The sequence below is a fragment of the Phoca vitulina genome, unplaced genomic scaffold (assembly GCF_004348235.1).
Source record: "Phoca vitulina isolate PV1807 unplaced genomic scaffold, GSC_HSeal_1.0 scaffold13, whole genome shotgun sequence".
Taxonomy (NCBI): Eukaryota; Metazoa; Chordata; class Mammalia; order Carnivora; family Phocidae; genus Phoca; species Phoca vitulina.
Genome location: NW_022589716.1, coordinates 3,472,124 through 3,489,769, shown reverse-complemented (window position 1 = coordinate 3,489,769; position 17,646 = coordinate 3,472,124). Strand labels below are relative to the sequence as shown.

The 17,646-nt window shown below is 54.5% G+C and overlaps 1 protein-coding gene across 2 annotated transcripts in view; it reads right to left on the bottom strand.

Annotated features, from left to right (window-relative positions):
- SLC25A42 (solute carrier family 25 member 42) overlaps nt 1-14,270 on the bottom strand; it is a 28,514-nt gene extending 14,244 nt beyond the window's left edge. The window contains exon 1 of one of the 2 annotated variants that reach the window (XM_032412512.1): nt 14,216-14,270. Coding sequence is in view for 1 of the 2 variants with exons in the window: in XM_032412511.1 (XP_032268402.1) it covers nt 2,556-2,557 (2 nt within the window). In the remaining variant the exon portion in view is untranslated. Of the gene's footprint in view, nt 1-2,555; nt 3,386-14,215 lie in introns of those variants that run through there. The other variant, XM_032412511.1, reaches the window with a different exon arrangement.
- Nucleotides 14,271-17,646: the final 3,376 nt, after the last annotated feature.

Here is a 17,646-nt window from a genome sequence, read left to right as displayed (position 1 = left end):
GGGGAAGACCTGGAGTTTGTCCCTCAGGCCAAAGGCTAAGTTCTCTAAGTAACAAAGAGCTCTTTGCTCTTTCAAATCAGTAACAAAACAAAACCAACTCAAGACAAAAAAAAGGGCAAAGAAGCAGCCAGGTCACCAGGAGACTACTTTAAAATATGACAAAAAAAAAAAAAAAAGAAGACGACAGATGCCCGACTGTGCTCATAACGGAGAAAGGCAGGTGGAACCCTGAGTGAAGGGCTGTTTGCAAGTACGGAGGCAGTAATGAAGTGTGCATGAGGTGGGGGCGGGCAAGGAGGGAGGCTGGGGGTGGCACCTCCTTGGGGGGGTCTGGCAAATGCCTTGGAACGTGTGCTCCCCAATACATGAACATGAGGACTCGGGGGCCGCTGAGGCTCCCAGCGAAGGGACAGAGGGAGCGCGTGACTCACATCCCCACGGGGGAAGGCCACTCAGCCTGTCACTAATGAGCAGACCCCATCCTGACGAAGTGATTAAGGTCAACACCACCGGCGATGGGGCCCACCGACAGCTCGCCTCCCCCACATGGTGCCCCAGGACGGCCACGTGCCTTCAGCGGGATTCCTCCCAAAGGCACACGGCCTCAGGCTAATGAGGAAGCAGCGGACAGACCACCCGGAGGGACGCTCCACAGCGCCAGACCCAGCAGTTCTCAGCACAAGTCCAAAGGCTGTGGACAATGATGGAAAGGCCGAGGAGTCATCATGGGTCAGGGGACACGAGGCACATAGGATGACGAGTCCAATGTGGGGGCCTGGACCAGAAGGAGCACGTTAGGGGAAGCTCTGGGGGGGCCGCGGTCCAGGCTGGAGGGGAGCCCCCCCATGGCGTCAGTGCCTATTTTCTAGGCCACATGACTGTATCCTGAATAGTGCTAACACGGGGGGCAGCTGGACGAAGTGTCTACTGGAACTCTTAGGATTTCTACCACCGTCCTGTAAGCCTAAAATTATTTCAAAATAAAAAGCTAAAGAAAGGGGCGTCTGGGTGGCTCAGTCGTAAGCGTCTACCTTCAGCTCAGGTCATGGTCCCAGGGTCCTGGGATCGAGCCCCGCATCGGGCTCCTTCCTCAGGGGGGTGGGGGTGGGGGGGAGCCTGCTTCTCCCTCTTCCACTCCCCCTGCTTGTGTTCCCTCTCTCGCTGTGTCTCTCTCTGTCAAATAAATAAATGAAAAATCTTTACCAAAAAAAAAAAAAAGGCTAAAGAAAAAAATGCCTTATGAAAACCACGAGCTTCTGGATGTGCTAGAGGTTTCGGAGAAACACATTTCAGATGTCTGTGGCTGTTGAGGGGCGGGCTGGTGGGCTGATCTGGCTCCTCCTTGTCCACTTGGGGCCTCCAAGCCAGGGGCTTAGTGTCTTGGGCTGGGGAAGGGCGCTGGCAGCCATGGGAGCCCTGTGCAAGGGAGTGGGGCTTCTGGTTTGTGGGGAGACCAGTGCCCTTCTTGGCAGGGAGAGGGGCGTCAGGCTGAGGCCTTCACCGAGGGCCCACCTGTGGCTCTGCACGCGGGCTGAGAACAGGGTGAAGGCAGACGCTACACACAATGACACCATGTGGTTTTATTAAATCCCTCTGCCACCGTGCTCGCTAACCCAGCCAGCCTTCACCACCGATATGGGTGCTGCTTTACCGATGGGGAAGTTACGGTAGCACGAGTCCTCTGCTGGAGACCACCATGGTGATAATCGCTGCCACTACCCATTAGGGGTGTCATGGTCACTGGTTTATCTCATCACTTTGCTGATGCAACACGGAAAAACTTGGGTCAGACCAAGAGCAGAGGGAACTCCAACCTTGACGCAGGACTCCAAAGTCATGGCCATATCCTTCTCCATGGAGCCCTGGCCCTCTTTCATCCTGAACGGTTCTCCTAGAGAACCACATGCCCCTTAAGACTTTGCTTAACCTGAAGGAACAGCAGGGTAGGGAAAGCAGGGTGGAAGGTCTGGCCGCCCCAATCGTCCCCCGAAGGCAACTTTTAACACAGAACATGGACAACCTGTTCAGAGAAGCGTCCCAGACCTAAAGGGACAGCATGGGTTCCTGGGCTGCAATCCAAGGGGCCCAAGGCTCTGACCATGGGACGTGAGCCTGGAAGAGGCAGCCAAGGGCCGGTGGGGCATTCTGCAGGGACAGAAGTCAGAGTCCGCATCACCAAGGTGGGGCCCTGGGTAAGCAGTCTCTGCTGTGGGCTGGCACCTGGCAGAAGGAAGGTATGGGAAGAGGTCCCTGAGGGACCAAGGCCTAATGTCTGGAGGCCTGAGAACTTCCAGTCTTGAACTTGGAAGACAGCCCTGGTCTGCTGGTTCCCACAAGCCTGGAAGAAGCCAGCAGAAATCATGTCTGGGAGTTGATACCCTGGGCCTTGCATGATTTGAAAAATCTCATATCCTGGACACAACCTAAGATAATGAGGCACACGAGCAGGCTGGGCATTTGAAACGCATTTTGAAACACAGACATCTGAAAACACAGACAGAAGGTCTGACTGGGACAAACCCCGGCTGCCCTACCTTCTGCACATGGGGACTCACATGAAACGCTGCTCAGGGCCTCCGAGGTTCTGGTTCCCTGGCAGTGGAGGTGAATTAGGAGCAGAGAATAGTGACACGTGGTGGTATCTGATAAAACAGAAAAATAAGAAGCAGGGGCCTCTTGAGACCCTCCAGTGCCACGGCCTGAAGAGTCAAGAAGGGCGACCATGAAAAGGGAGCCTGGCCTGAGGTGTTGGCCGTGAAGGGCCTGGGCTGGCCTGGTCGGCAACTGTTATTACTCCTGTTCCAACATGACTGTCCACAGAACTCCAGGCTTCGTGCGGTTTGGCCAGTTATTTCCCCAGTCACCCTTTTCTGCCCCAGAATCCCACCCCCTCGTGCCCCGAGTGCATCTGTCTGAGGTGTTTTCTCACCATGAGCTTGGGGTTGTGTGGTCTCGGGAAGACATCGGAGGTGAGGAGAGGTGAGCCCTCCTCATGACATTATACCTGAGAGCACAGACTTAATCCAGGTGAGACTGACTTGGACCTCTGGGTTAAGGTGGGGTCGGCCAGCTGTCTGTCCCCCTGCTGAGCGACCCTGTTCCAGACTCTTCTCTTGGAACCAGTGTCCCCTGGGATGGGGGTGCGTGTGTGTGTGTGTGACAGGAGTTAAGCTCCCCTCCCAGAGCGGGAGAATTGACATACATGACTAGGAATTCTTACATAAGAACTATGGTCTCTTCTCCCCGACTGATTTACTTCTTCAGCCATTTATTCAGATCAGTAATGACCTTGTGGATGACTACTTTATGCTCTGGGTTAAAACAAGATGCTCTGTTACTTCCTTGCTGCTCCAATCTTCCAACGCGGGCCACAGGCTGAGATGTCCTCTGCCTACCGCAGGTCGGGGGGCAGGTTTGGTGGGGGAGTGGGGGGGGAGGAGGGCAATGGGGGGACTGAACCCATGCAGATGACAAGGGGTAGTCCAAAGGATCCCAGCAGCTGCAGGAGCTGGACCAGGTGTGCTAAAGGACAGGTGTTAATGTGTGCCTGAGGGCCCCAAGACCGATTCAGCAGACGCAAAGGTGAGGCAGGGTGGTACACGGCCAGGTGGTGCAGGGCCAGGTGCAAGCTCCTGTCTGAGGCCCAGCTCTGCTGCTCATCATCCTGGTCCTTGTTGCTCCCATGTCTTCTCTCCACTCCACTTGCTCACCGTGTTGCTCTGGCTTGTGGGACCCACCCCCAGCCCTAGTCTCCCCCAGGGCACCCTGGGTTACCCAGTGACTGGGCAGGGGGCACCAAAGGGAATTCACTCCTTTGCTCCCAGTAAGAGGAGCCCACACAAGTTGGAATGGTGCTGCTGGGCAGGGCCAGGGCTTGGCCAGACTGGGAGCCTGTGAGTGGGGGCTAAAGGTTCTAGAATCCTCTTGTCCTGACACTTGGAGGGATGGTTCTAGAAAGGGGAGCCTTAAGGACCAGCCTGCTCTGATCCAGTATTTACACCCCTCTGGGGTTGAGTCCGATGAACTGTGTGCCTGCTGAGTACACACTCTGGGGAGGTGGCACCGCAGTGGGCGGGGCAGATGGCCTGGGGAGTGTGGGCAAATGGCCCACAGGGATGCTGCTGAGTGGGGCTCTGTGGTGGAGAGATGCAGGGCAGGGTCTGTCCTGGGGTCTGGGAAGGCTTCCTGAGGAATGCACAGGGTGGGAGTGGTGGGAAGGAGCACCCCGGGTGGCCAGAGCCGTGAGAAAGGGGACCCCCAAGGCTGGAGCCAGCTCAGGCTGAGTGCACGGCAGGCCATCTAAGGCTCTGCTCATGGGAGAGCACAAAACACCCCCACCCCACAACACCCCTCCTGGTGCTTCCACCTCTGGACCCCAGCCAGGATGATCCCCACATGCCTCCCCTAGTGCCTCTCTCAGTGCTGGAGACCCTGAGACCTCACCTGGGAACTCTGAACACCGGCACAGTAGTACGTCCTATCTCACAGTGATGTCGAGCACCTTCTGTGAACACCACCCAGATGGCCACCCACAGAATGAGTTCTCGCACGTGGTACAGTCACACGACCGGGTGCCACACAACAACAGAGAAGGACAAGCTGCTGCCACATGCAACGACAGGGACAAGCCTCGGACACAATAGTGGAGAACGAGAAGCCAACGCGGAAGACTGTGTACCGAATGAGTCTAATCCAAGCACAGTAACACAACCTGGTCTGTCCATACAGTGGCATGTCACTGAGCTTTAAAGAGGAAGGACATTCTGACGCATGCTATACCGTGGATGAACCTTGAGGACATCATGCTAAGTGAAATGAACGAGTCACAAAAAGACGGATATTTAATTCCGCTTATATGAGGTCTCTAGAGTCCTCATATTCATAGAGACAGAAACCAGAACAGTGGGTGCCAGGGACTGAGGGAGGGGAGCGGGGAGTTAGGGTTTAATGGGGACCGAGTTTCAGTTTGGGAAGATGGAAAAGTTCTGGAGAGGGATGGTGGTGATGGCTGCACACCAATGTGAATGCACTTAACGTCAATGAACTACACACAAAGCAAAGTTGAAGACAGTACATTTTACATTATATATATTTTATCACAATTAAAAAAAAAATCCAGCACAGGGCGCCTGGGTGGCTCAGTCGTTAAGCGTCTGCCTTCAGCTCAGGTCATGATCCCAGGGTCCTGGGATCGAGCCACGCATCGGGCTCCCTGCTCTGCGGGAAGCCTGCTTCTCCCTCTCCCACTCCCCTGGCTTGTGTTCCCTCTCTCGCTATGTCTCTCTCTGTCAAATAAATAAATAAAATCTTAAAAAAAAAAAAAAATCCAGCACAGACAATAAAGCATCAGCGGTGATAAAGATCAGACCAGGGTTAGCTTTGGGAGGTAGGACAGGGAAGGGTCGCGGAGGAGCCAGCTGGGGGCTTGAAACGCTCTGCATCTTGATCTGGTCTCACACGTGAACACACGTGGAAAAGCTCCTTGAGCTGTCCAGGAGTCACTCACTTTACTGTACGAAACTTAGACCGCAACGAAACAAGTTTAAACATTAAAAAAGAAAAACCCCAAAGCTGCCAGCCTCTCCCAGGCCAACTGACCGTGAGCCTGAGCACTGTGTTCTTAACTCCCAGGGGACCCTACTGGCACCAGAGGGACAAGACACACTGCTCGCTATTGCTCACCTTCCTCCTCACCTGTGAAGAACACCTGCTGATGATTTTGGCAATGACCAAAAGCCCAGAGGAGATGTCTAAGCTCCTAGAAGGCAGGCCACACGTTAGTGGACATCTGGCCCCTTCTGGAGATAGCACACTGGGCAGCCACACACTCTGCCTCTGCCACCTTGGAGAAGGGGGAGCTGACCCTTCCCTTGACTCCAGGGTGACCCAGGTGGCCCTCACTTTGGAGCACCAGACCCAAAGACTGGGAGTTTTGAAGGAGCCACTGGGCCAGAGAAGTCCTCTTTCTCTCAGGAGGGAAAGCAGGTAGGCCCTGAGGGCAGTGACACAGAGCCAAGGCCGGGGGGGGGGGGTGGATGTCCGCTGAGCTGGGGTGTCCTGGGGCCCAGTGGTGCTAGAACCTGGGAGCTACCAAAGAACATGGAAGGTGCCAGAAGCACGTAGACTTTTCCCACCCCGGAGCCCACAAAGTTCCCATTCCAGTTCAGCCAGTTTGAGATGGGTTTCTGTCCCCTGCACCTCCCCCAGAGCCCTGACCCATGTGTTTCCCGTACACTCTTCCAGCCCTGGCCTGCATTTCCAACCATGGACAACGGCCGCAGTGGGCCCAGCCCCAGTATGTTCTCTGGAGGTACCTTTAACAGGTACCCATGAACTGGGATTCAGGCGCCAGAGTCTTCCCCAGCAGCAGGGTTAAGAATGAGGGGTCAAGTGCAGTGGGCCACCTCTGCCCCACATGCCACCGGCAGGCAGCAGTCACAGACCAGCCCCAATGAACAAAAATTCATTTTTTCATATCATATTTCTGTTCAAGCAATCTTTCCACTCATCAAAAAGCGAAGCAAAGCAAAGCAGGATGGAGGGCAATTCTGCAATCTAACATACTGAACAGCATTGTCTAGGAAGCGGGCACCTGGGGTTGTGGGATCTTAAGTAGCCCAGTCTGTGAGCCCCCCCGCTGCAGCAGCTCCCCGTGTGCATCCATCCTGATACACACACACACACGCGCACACACACACACACACACACACACACACGCCTGACTCCCTCAGAAGCTCCCTGGCCGGGGCCACCATTCCTGCTGGTGAGTGCTGCATGCGCCACCCCGCGGGACGGAGGAAATGCTTGCACAAACGGGGGCGTTTCTCAGTTGATGGAGTTTACAAGCAGTCCCGGAACAGATCCTGTAATCTCTCAGTAAACGGAAGCCAATTAACATCCTATCTGCCTGTTGATAAAGCCTGTTTTCTTTTCCAGTTAATGGGCATTAACTTCTGCTATTAAGAGAGCGGTAGCATCTTACATAATGGCTGTGCCGGTTAACCCAGACCCGACCAGCTGTTGCGCGTCTCTCCCTGCTGCACTCCCTTCTACTCGGGCCTTTCAGACCAACTGGCCTCTGCAACCTTGTGCTGCCATCTCTACGGGTCAGACACTCAGGCATTCGCGTCCTGCAAGATGCAGAACATCCTACTGTCAATCACTGTCCTGGGTCCTTGCAACACAGGGCTGCTGACACCTGTTACCAACTGCACTTGGGTGACCTACAACAAACCAAGGCCCTCAACACTACTCACAGCCCTCTGATAAGAGGGTGCACTTGTGTAAAGCCCTCACCCCAAAAGTCTTGTGTTTTCGCCACGGGGAGCCTAGCACAGTGCTTGTATCTACTCAGTTATTTGCTGGATGAGGTAATTAATTTTTTTTTTTTAAAGGTTTTTTTATTTATTTGACAGGGAGAAAGACAGCGAGAGAGGGAACACAAGCAGGGGGAGTGGGAGAGGGAGAAGCAGGCTTCCCGCCGAGCAGGGAGCCCGATGCGGGGCTCGATCCCAGGACCCTGGGATCATGACCTGAGCCGAAGGCAGACGCTTAACGACTGAGCCACCCAGGCGCCCCGAGGTAATTAATTTTTTGGACATACCAAGTTTTGCTTTGGCTGTAGTCTCTCCACCCTGTGCCTGGCAAACTCCTCCGCATTCTTCAAAGCCCTTCCTAAATGTCCTGGCCTCCCCTCCCAAAACTTAGTTGCTCTGCCCTATATTGAGCACTCTATGGTTCCCTGCTGCACGAGACGGGGCCACTTTCCACTGGCTTCCCCTGCTGGGCCGGGGGGGGGGGGGGCGGGTGTCTGTGGAGGGCAATGGCCTGGGCTATGCTCAGGGTCCTTGCTTAGCAAGCAGTCAGAGGCATACACCTGCCAACAGGGGCTTTTGCCATCTGTCTTTCGGCCCTTCAGGCACCCTTCCCACGGCAGCAGAAATGTACTTCTTCTAGCCTGTCTGCCTAATTCCCCAAGTAGGAGCATGTAGAGGCTCCCAGCCACACCATGCTGGTGTTATGGGAAGATGGGGTCCAGCTTGTGACCTTGGCCATGTTACTACACCTCCCCAGGCCTCCGTTTCCATCCGTTACTATATTCCCGGGGTGGCAATGCTCAAGTGGGTCATGGGTGTGGGTAAGTATCATTTTGCCTTATAAGCAGGAGTCAGACGGAGCTGGGATGGAGCCCATCTCACACCACCCGGCCCTACTGAGCAGGCCTCACCAGTTCCTAGATCTCACCATTCAGCCTGCATCCCCCACGCCAGGGCCTCTGAAAGAGCTAAGCATTGGTCCTGGGTGTCCAGCATCCCTCCACCCGCTTTCTCCAGGTTCATCTCCCCAGAGTGTTAAACAGAAGCCGGCTGGCGGCGCCCTGCTGCCCCCACCTGACAACGGGGCCAAGTGCCTGCCGATGCGAGCGCCCCTGCCCAGGACAGCTGGCGGCGATGTCTCCCACTCTGACATTCAGGGCTAGCCGACGCCTGGCTTTGACCCGTGTGCTCCAGGCCAAAGGGGCTGCTCACAGCCCCCAAACCTATCCCTTCTTCAAGGCCTGGCTCCTACATGCCCCCTTGCCAGCCCAAGGCTAGACCAGCCACTGGCTAAGGCCTGACCAGTAATGGGTCCTATCTGCCCGTGGCGCCGGAAGCCAGGCCCGCCAGCCCTGCTCCCTCCTCTCCTCCAGCTACAGCATCTTCCTCCAGCTCTGGGCTGCTACACCAGGGGGTTCCAGGAACACCTGTCCAGAATCTCCAGGACACTTGTGCAGAATTCCTGAGCTCCTCCTCAGGCTTAAGTTGGGGCCTGCTATAGTGAGGCCTGGGAACCTGCCCTTTAGGACGAGGACAAATACTGCAGACTGGGTGGGGCTTGGGTCAGCATGGCTAGTTAATACTTAATCAAAACATATATATTGGGACACCTGGGTGGCTCAGTCGGTTATGCGTCTGCCTTCGCCTCAGGTCATGATCCCAGGGTCCTGGGATCAGGCTCCCTGCTCAGTGGGGAGTCTGCTTCTCCCCCTGCCTGCCGCTCCCCCTGCCTGTGCTCTCTCTGACAAATAAATAAAATCTTAAAAAAAAAAAGAAACATATATATTCTCTTTTTCCACTCATCCCATGGCAAAGGCACGTGACCTAGAGATGGAATAACAGTGATGACATCTGTCGGGAGCACTCCATGGGCACATTTCATCAGGGAAGGCTTGCAACTGGTCACAAGGTGTCTCCTGTCCTGGTCCTGGTCCCCTGTGCTGGGGAAGCAAGCACGGCTGCTATGGGCTCTAAGCTCAGGCATGGCGACCACGCCTTGCTGGCAGCAGCCTCGAGGTGAGTCCCCTCCTGTGCCTGTCATGGGTTCCATGGACCAGGTCCCTCAATCTCCTCTCAAGCTCAGTGCCTTGGGCCTAAAAATACCCAGGCTCTCTTGTTCCCTTTGCTTACAATTCTTTGCCATCTAGCTAACTCCTTGCTGGCTTCAGATCTCTAAGAACCTTCCCCTCCCTGAGTTAGCATCCCAATCCTCTGCTAGAACTCATCAATTACAGAGCCCCAACCACTTGGTGAGAACTGATCCACATCTGCGTCCCCTACCCTTCTGAGCCCCAGTGTTTCTGCCTCCTCTGCACCTGTCCCTGTCCCACAGGTATTTACAGACTGTGGAAGAACGGTATGGTCACCCAGGCTCCAGGCACCGTGGTGTTTCGCTGTGGCTTACAGACGCCCATGTCTAGCAGTGGCAGAAAGCATGAGTGCCACCGGTGACTTGCTTAAGGGACAGGGGTCTGGATTCTGGCTGACCTACATCCATCTTGGCTCCCCTTATGTTCTCCCCTTGGTGACCCTCTATAAACTGGGATGATCTAGGACCAAGCTCACAGTGCGGTAAGCACATGCCAAGGGCTGGCAAAGAGCAAAACATACATATACATTCACTTGCCTGGGTCCTTGCTAGCTCTGGGTAGATGCCTCCACCTTCCAGTAGGACGGCAGGTGAATGAGGGGCTGCACTCTCCAACGCTACCAGCCCTGTTTTGCCTGAAACAGCAGAGGTGGCTAGACAAGCACTTCTTTGAATAACATCCTGGCAGAATTTCTGGCTTCACAGCTGGAGGGGTTAAATGGTGTCCCCCACCAAAGTTCATGGCCATCCAGAACCTCAGAAGGTCACCATATTTGGAAATAGGGTCTCTGCAGGTGAAATGAGTTAAGGATATTGAGATGAGATCATACTGAATTTACGGTGGGCCCTAAATCCCATGATGGGTGTCCTTGTAAGAAGAAAAACACACAGGGAAGAACGTGGGTGTGAAGATGGAGGCAGAGAATGGGATGATGTGGCTGCAAGCCAAAACCCCAAGGACTGCCAACAGCTACCAAACCAGGAGAGGGGCCCAGTAAGACTCTCCCTCAGATCCCCCAGTAGGAAATGACCCTGCAGTCTTAGACTGTTTTGGCCAGTGACAGAAGACTGTAGACTGGGTGGCGTCTAGACAACAGAAACATATGTCTCACAGTTCTGGAGGCTGGGAAGTCCATGATCAAGGCGCCAGCAGACTGGGTGTCTGGTGAGAGCCCTCTCCCTGGTCCACAGATGCCTTCTTGCTGTGCCTCGCAAAGCAGAAGGGGTGAGGGCCTCTTTTAATGGGCATTAATCCCATTCAGGAGGGCTCCACCTTCATGACCTAATCACCTCCTCAAGGCTCCACCTCCTAATGCCATCTCATTGGGGATTAGCTTTCAACATACGAATTTTAAGGAGACAGAAACATTCCATCTCTAGCACCTGCTAACGCCTTGATTGTTACAGCAGCCCCAGGACACTAACATGACTTGGAGTCTAAGACAATGCTCCTGGTACTGGCTGGTGACCTGCCCATGGCCCTGAGGTCACTCCTCCCCCCCTCCCCGGACCTCTCAGGCCGCCCTACTGACACAGCTCCGACAGAAAACCCGGCTTCTGCTGATCTTTGCTGAGACCCTGGAATCCAAGCACTCAGCTGCAGCAAAAGGTACTCAGGGAAGAAAACAAACGTTGACAAGCATATTTTAAAAATAGCGCAGTGACCAGGGAGGGGCTGCTGGGGGCCATGTTCTACTTCTTCAGCTAAGTGTTAGCTTTGTTATCCTTTACACTCTCTTCTCACGTGCACATTATAAACTTTTTATTAACAAGTATCTCGCACTTCAAATAAAGAATATAATGCATTTTTAAAAGAGCTGGTTTGCAAAACCCAATCAAGCTAATAGTTCCGATCATCTCAGTATTCCTCTAGTGTCTAACTGCCAAAACAGAAGAACAAAAACAGGATGACAGGTGGGAAAAGGCCTGACCTCAGTCTGATGATGCCCTCCACCTGGCACCAATAGTGGGAAATAGCGGACAACTTCCCCAAAAGATTTAACATCTGATTTATCACAATCTCAACTGACAGTCAAATTCTTTTGCCGGATCCAAGTGGAAAAACAAAAACTTAGTAACAGCCAACTTTTTAAACCTCCCCTCCCAGGACTATGGCCAATGCCCATGTCTCTCTCTTGCAAGGAACGCCCCCGCCCCCCAAACCCAAGGTTTCCTCCAGAGCTCCACAGAGGAGGGACTCAAATATTCCTTGGACTGAACTTTAGTCCAACTGGGGAAGAGAAACAGAGATACAATGTTTAATCACCACTGCACAGGCCAGAACACAAGAGTTGAATAGAAAGCCCAGAAGTGGTGTTCAAAAGATCTCTCGGGCTGCGCTTTACCTATCAGATTGGAGAAACCAGGACACTTGATAGTAACTGTTCTGGCTGCTGGGAGAGGAAATAAGCAATCCAGTTTCACAGCTGAGAGAAAACTGATGGCAGCACAAACTCTCTGGAGGAACGTTAACCATTTCAATGGACATACCCTTTGGCCTGGCCACTCCTAGGAAACTCCCCGAAGACCAGGTTTCGTAAGTGTCTGGGCTCCAGCCCCACACACGTTCATTGCGTATTTGCTCATGCATGGGTCCATCTATTCATTTCACCTCAGTTTGTAGGAGAAAATACAAGTGACAACTTCAACAGTCGTCAGTAAGGGACTGGCTGTAACTCTGGCACACCCATTTGATAAAAATCTCATGTAAATTTAACAGGGGCTTAAAAGAGGTGGGGGATATACATCCCCTCCCCCTAAGCCATAGACTATCTCTGGAAGGAAACGGGGCAAGTTAACAATGGATGCTTCCAGAAGGGTACCGGGTGCAGACAAACCTGCTTGGTTTTCACTGTATGTCCTTTTGTACTTTTTTTTTTTTTACCATGTACATCCATTACCTTATCAAAGTTTACATATTTGCATACGTATATATATGTAACATGTATACATTTGTAGTATATAAAACGTGAGTACGTGTACATATGAACGTGTATATGTATACATCTACATATACATACACATGCACATACATAAAGACACACATTTTAAATGACTCCTTTTGAATGTGGGCAGAAAAGCCCATTGGCTTTAGTTTCTACAGGAGAAGGTGAAGGTGACATGACCCTCTGGCACATTCTGGTGGGAGAGACAGAGGGGGGTCAGAGGTGCTATGCAAACCTTACAGGAAACCGCACCACGTTATTACTTTTCCACAACAAAGCTACCGTCTTCTTCTATGCTGCACACTTGCAAATCATACTCCAGGGAACTTCTAAAGTTCCAGAAAAATTATTATTCCCAGCACCTCACCAGGCTCCAGTTTTACAGTTTGGCTCTAGGTGGCTGTAACATTAGCTCTCCTCACTCTGAAGAGTGTTTCCTTACTCTCTAGGTTTATCGGCTTTAAGGGCCCCAGGAGTTCTTGAGGGTCAGCAAGGGGCTTCGGTCTGCAAGAGCTGGGGCCAGAGGCTGGGAGCTGGCACCTCCCTTGGGTGCCACTGGAGGCACCCAAGGTGTTGAAGTCCCGCTCCTGCAGTGTCCCCGCCCCCACCCAGCCCTAGGACACAGAGACACGTGCTACAGCAACGTTCAGGGGCCGCCCCTTCCAGCTCAGTCTTTCCGGACTCAAAGTCATGACTCCTGAGGAACAGCTGCAGGGAAGGAGGGGGTCCCCTCCCCTGCCAGCCCCTCAGAGATAAGCACAACAGATGGGCAAAAATGGGGAAGGTCTACAGAGAAGGGTCAGCAATGCTCAGGGAGGGATGGGCTCTGCCTCCCCAGTTCAAGTCTCTTTAGGTTTGTTGCTGGTAAAATGGAGATAATTCTGGTTTCGCCTGGCCAAAGGGATTATTGTAAGCCTGGAAATCACTTTACAGACTGTCATAAATGAAAAGATAACATCTGGGTGGGCTTTTCTTTTGGGTGGGGGAGGGTGCAGTTATCCTGAGAGAGCTAGGCTCGGGTGAATGTTGGGGAACCTGGGTGGGGGGGTGCGGTTCAAGGATTACAGAGAAGCACAAATACAGGTACACATGTAAGAAAGTACGGGTGGGGGACAGACTGGGGGTGTGTCATGGAGAGAGGGCCTGGAAAGGCACAGGGCAGGTGGAGGGGTGGGGGAGAGTATCTGAGGGCCCTGACCCAAGTGGCTAAAGGGAGGAAGCAAGAGAGAGGGGCACAGACCTGGATGTGAGCAAAATCAGTGAGGGGATATAACCCGGCCCAGGTGTGAGTGGGGGGCCACGAGTTCGGCATCATAGGCTCAGGCATGGGTGGAGGGGGTGTACGCCCAGTGGCAGAGGTAGGGGTGCATGGCTCTGGGTGTGGAGGTTTCATCAAGAGGAACAATTTTAGGTGATGTGGGGGGGTGTCCATGAGTGCGGGGGCGGTGGCAGGTGTGTGAGGGAGAATATTGGTGGGGACATGGACTCAAGTGCGTGTGGGTGTGAAGATCCAACTGTGCCGAGCGCCTGGGGACACGGCCCCAGAGGTGTGGGGGATGTCAGCGAGGTGGACAGTCTCAGGTGTATGGGGGGGGGGTGTTGTCAACAAGAAGGGACGTGGTGTCAGGCGTGTGTGGACTGACCGCGAAGGTTCAGATCCGGCTGGGAGGGTCCCCAGGAGCTCCAGACGCGGGGTGTACGGGAGGGCTTTAACCTCTCCCTACCCCTGCGACGCTGCTGTCACGCCCTGCCTCGCCCGCCCCCGCCCCAGGACCCACGACAAGACCGTGCCTCGCCCTGGCTCGGCCCGAGGGGCGCGGGCCCCCGGACGCCTGCGCCACCCCGCGCCCTCTGCTCCCCCTTACCGGCTAGGACGCGTCGCCTTCACCACCACCACCGCCGCCGCCGCCGCCACCGCCTCGGGCCACCACGGCCCCGCCTCGCGCACCCCCAGCGCGCGCTGCGGGAGGGGTTCACGCCACGCTCCGATTGGCTGCACGCTGGCCAATCGGCGTTGGGGAACACAGAGATTGATTGGCATGAAACAGACGGGCAGCCCCTAGAGCCAATCACTGAAGGGAGAGGCGGGCTATTGGGTGAGGTTTTTGATCCCAGAGGTGGTCCCGCAGGGTGCGAGGTGCTGGGAGGTGAGGGCCGGGAGGTAGGCGAGGATTGGAGCTCTGGCAGAAGACGAGCAGCCCTGACGACCAATCCCTGGGGGGCAAGGGCAGGGCTCCGAAGTGGCTGGCGCGGCTGGCGCGAGACTGGAGGGCGTAGCCTAGAGGGCGATGAGGATTGGCTGCGACGCCGAAGACGGACAGGCCCTGCGGCCGGTCGCAGGGGCCGTGAGCGGTGTGCCTCCGGGCAAGGCAGGAGAGCGCAAGGTGCTGAGTTTGGCCGGGAGCGCGGCGGCCGTAGGTGGCCTCAGACGCCCCGGGCGGGGTACCCTGGTGCTGTGTCGTAGAGGCTGGCCCTTGTACCTCGCAGCGTAGAAGCAGGACCTCCAACTCTGGCTGTGAACATGGGCCATCGCAGCTGAAAGACTCCTGGATAATTTTACATTCCTTCACTCCCCGCTATTTCCCTGCCAATGACACGGAGAAGGCAGACTCTCTGAGGTCACTCAGGCTCGTCCTCTGAAGCTCCAGGTTGTTGTGAAGATGTGGAAACAGGTGGAATCCTACCCATGAGCTTTGTGGCTTTCTGGAAGTGTTGGACTTTTCTGATTTCAAACTTTCTCCTTTACGGGATTCAGTGACATCCCCATCCGGCCTCCTCCCGGATAAGCCTTTTGTGAATCAACTGAAAACTAACCACTATCTCATGAGGTCAAAGCGACCACTGGCCATATTTTACAGAAACCAGAGTGCAGAGAGGTCTAGCTCCTCACCCACAGCGCTTCAAGTGGCTGAATCTGGAGGTGAATTTAGAGCAGCCTGCTCTTTGGAAGTGGGGTAAGACAGTGTCAGAGAAGAGCCACCAGGGGCCTGAGCGATCTGGGTCAAATCCATGTCCAGCCACTGGCCCACTACATAACCTTGGGCAAGGTGGTTGTGGATCGGTTTCCTCAGGGACAATGATCCCTACACCTTGATCTTTCCTCTTTTGGGCTGCTCCCCTGGGAGAACTTATATCCTAGCCCTTGCCTTGACCTTCTGGTGAAAGCATTTGACCCTCTGCAGGACCATCTGACCTGTGAGCCTCAGCTTCTCCGTGAGGTGAAGTTCATGGGATTCTTTGCAGACAGATGCCAGCAGTTTAGAGAAGACACCTGCCATCCAGTGCCCCTCTGTGTCACTGGCACTCCTCCCAAGTCCACCCAGTTCTCTGACTCACCAAGTGCACTCTCTTAATCTCCAGCGCGGAGAGGGTTACAAATGTTCCCAGATACTGGCTCTTATTTCCTCTAGGCACTGGCTAGGGTTGGTGGAGATCAAGTTCAGAACCAGGGAATGCTGGGAGGGAGCAAACCGAAGCTAGGCCTTAATAAGGGTTCACATTTCAGGGCTGGGCAAGCCCCCTGTGCTTAATCCACAACATCTCGAAGGGCTCCCGGTATGGAGGACTATGGAGGACAGGGAAAAACACTGAGGCTCACACTGTCGATGTCACTAGCCTGAGGCCACCATCTGACTCACAATATTCCCATGATATTCCCACCTGGGCCTCTCTCCCATACCTCCCTGCTTCCCAGGTTGCTCCCCAGCCAACTTCCAGGCCCTGGTCTCCATTCTGCTCTCTGGACAAGAGGAGGACACTGAGGTCGGCTAAACACATAATGGGTGTCAGGTCCTTACTGGGCCAAATACCATCTCAGGACCGAATTTCCAGGTGGTGGGGGGAGGGGACAGCACCTACTCTGCAGATGAGAAAACTGATCCTCATACTACAAGTGTTCCTTGCTGAAAGGGCCGGAGGCTGGGTTTGAATCTCTGCTGTTTTTTACTTGCTGGCCACCAGACCTTCAGCAAGTGACTCAAGTTCTTTGACTCAGTTTCTCCAACTACCTCCCAGGGTTGAAGGCAGCACTAACGAGATGAATGGAAGTAAAACACTCACAACTTCGCTGGTCCACAGCCAGCACTTGCTGAGTGTTGGTGATGGATAAACTGTTCTCCGGGCCTGTTTCCCTTTCTGTAAATAGCGCTTCATGGAATGTGGACATAGACCAACTATGGGTGGGGTTTGCCACCCAGAGAGGGAGATATTTATGCTACAGAAGTCCCTACTCACAGCACCCACCTGCCAGGCCCTGGGAGGGAGGCAGCAAGCTCCTGGAAGGTCCCAGGGTACCCCTAGGGACAGTGCCAACTGAGGCAAGGGTCAGGCAGCAGCCCAACACCAGGCTGCCTTTCCTGAGGGTGCCAAAGGCACTGCCTGGGCTCTGGCCTCTGCTTGTCAGCATGCTGGCACCGGCCAAGCTCCCTGCTGCCTTCCAACAATGGCCAGTAATGCCCCTTGGCATCAGCAACTGATACCCCCACTGTGGGCACTTCAGCTGTGCCTGGCCAGGGTGCCTGGGATCCTAGCTCTTCCGTGTCAGCCTGGCTGGCTCTGGGCAGGACACTGTCTCTCTGCCCCCCAGTCTCCTCTACCTCTCGGGGATCCCTGGAATCATCTGACATGATGGCTATGAGCCAGGCCTGGGCAGAGTGACAGGGCTTAATCAACAGAGGCCAGCGAGCCATTTGCCCAAGGTCAAGTTAGCAATGCTGGCAAGAGAGGAGGGGCGTGGAGGCAGGCCAAGCTGGGTTCTCATCCCACTGTGGCCCCTCAAAGGCTGGCGAGTCTATTTCTCATCTGGAAAATGGGGTTTGTAGGCCCTGCCTCTCAAAGATGTGTTCATAAGCCAGGACCCTGGGTCCTTCCCTGGCTGGAGGGATACCTGCTGAAGGCAACAGTGATGTCAACCAAGCCCAGCTGGTTTCAAGGCAGTTTCACTCAGCCTCCCAGAGACTCAGAGAGGCTGCGCAGTACAGGCACAGCCTGAATGTGCGGGCCCCTCCCTTGCAGCGGTTTTCTCCTGGGCGCTGGTTTCCATGTCATCAACGAGGATGGCAAGCACTCAGAGAGGGGCCGTGGGCCTTGCTGGGGGCTGTGGTCCTGTGTAGCAATCCACTTAACCTGTTTTCAGGAGAGGAGGCTGAGGTTCACCTGAGGTGGCAGAGCAGGGACTGGAACCCAGGTTTGGACAACTTAATGATATGCCTGCAAACCCTGGGGATTTCCAAACAGCCCCTGAGCCACGCCCACTGACGAAGCCCCATTCTTCGGATTAAGGTGGGAAGGACTGATA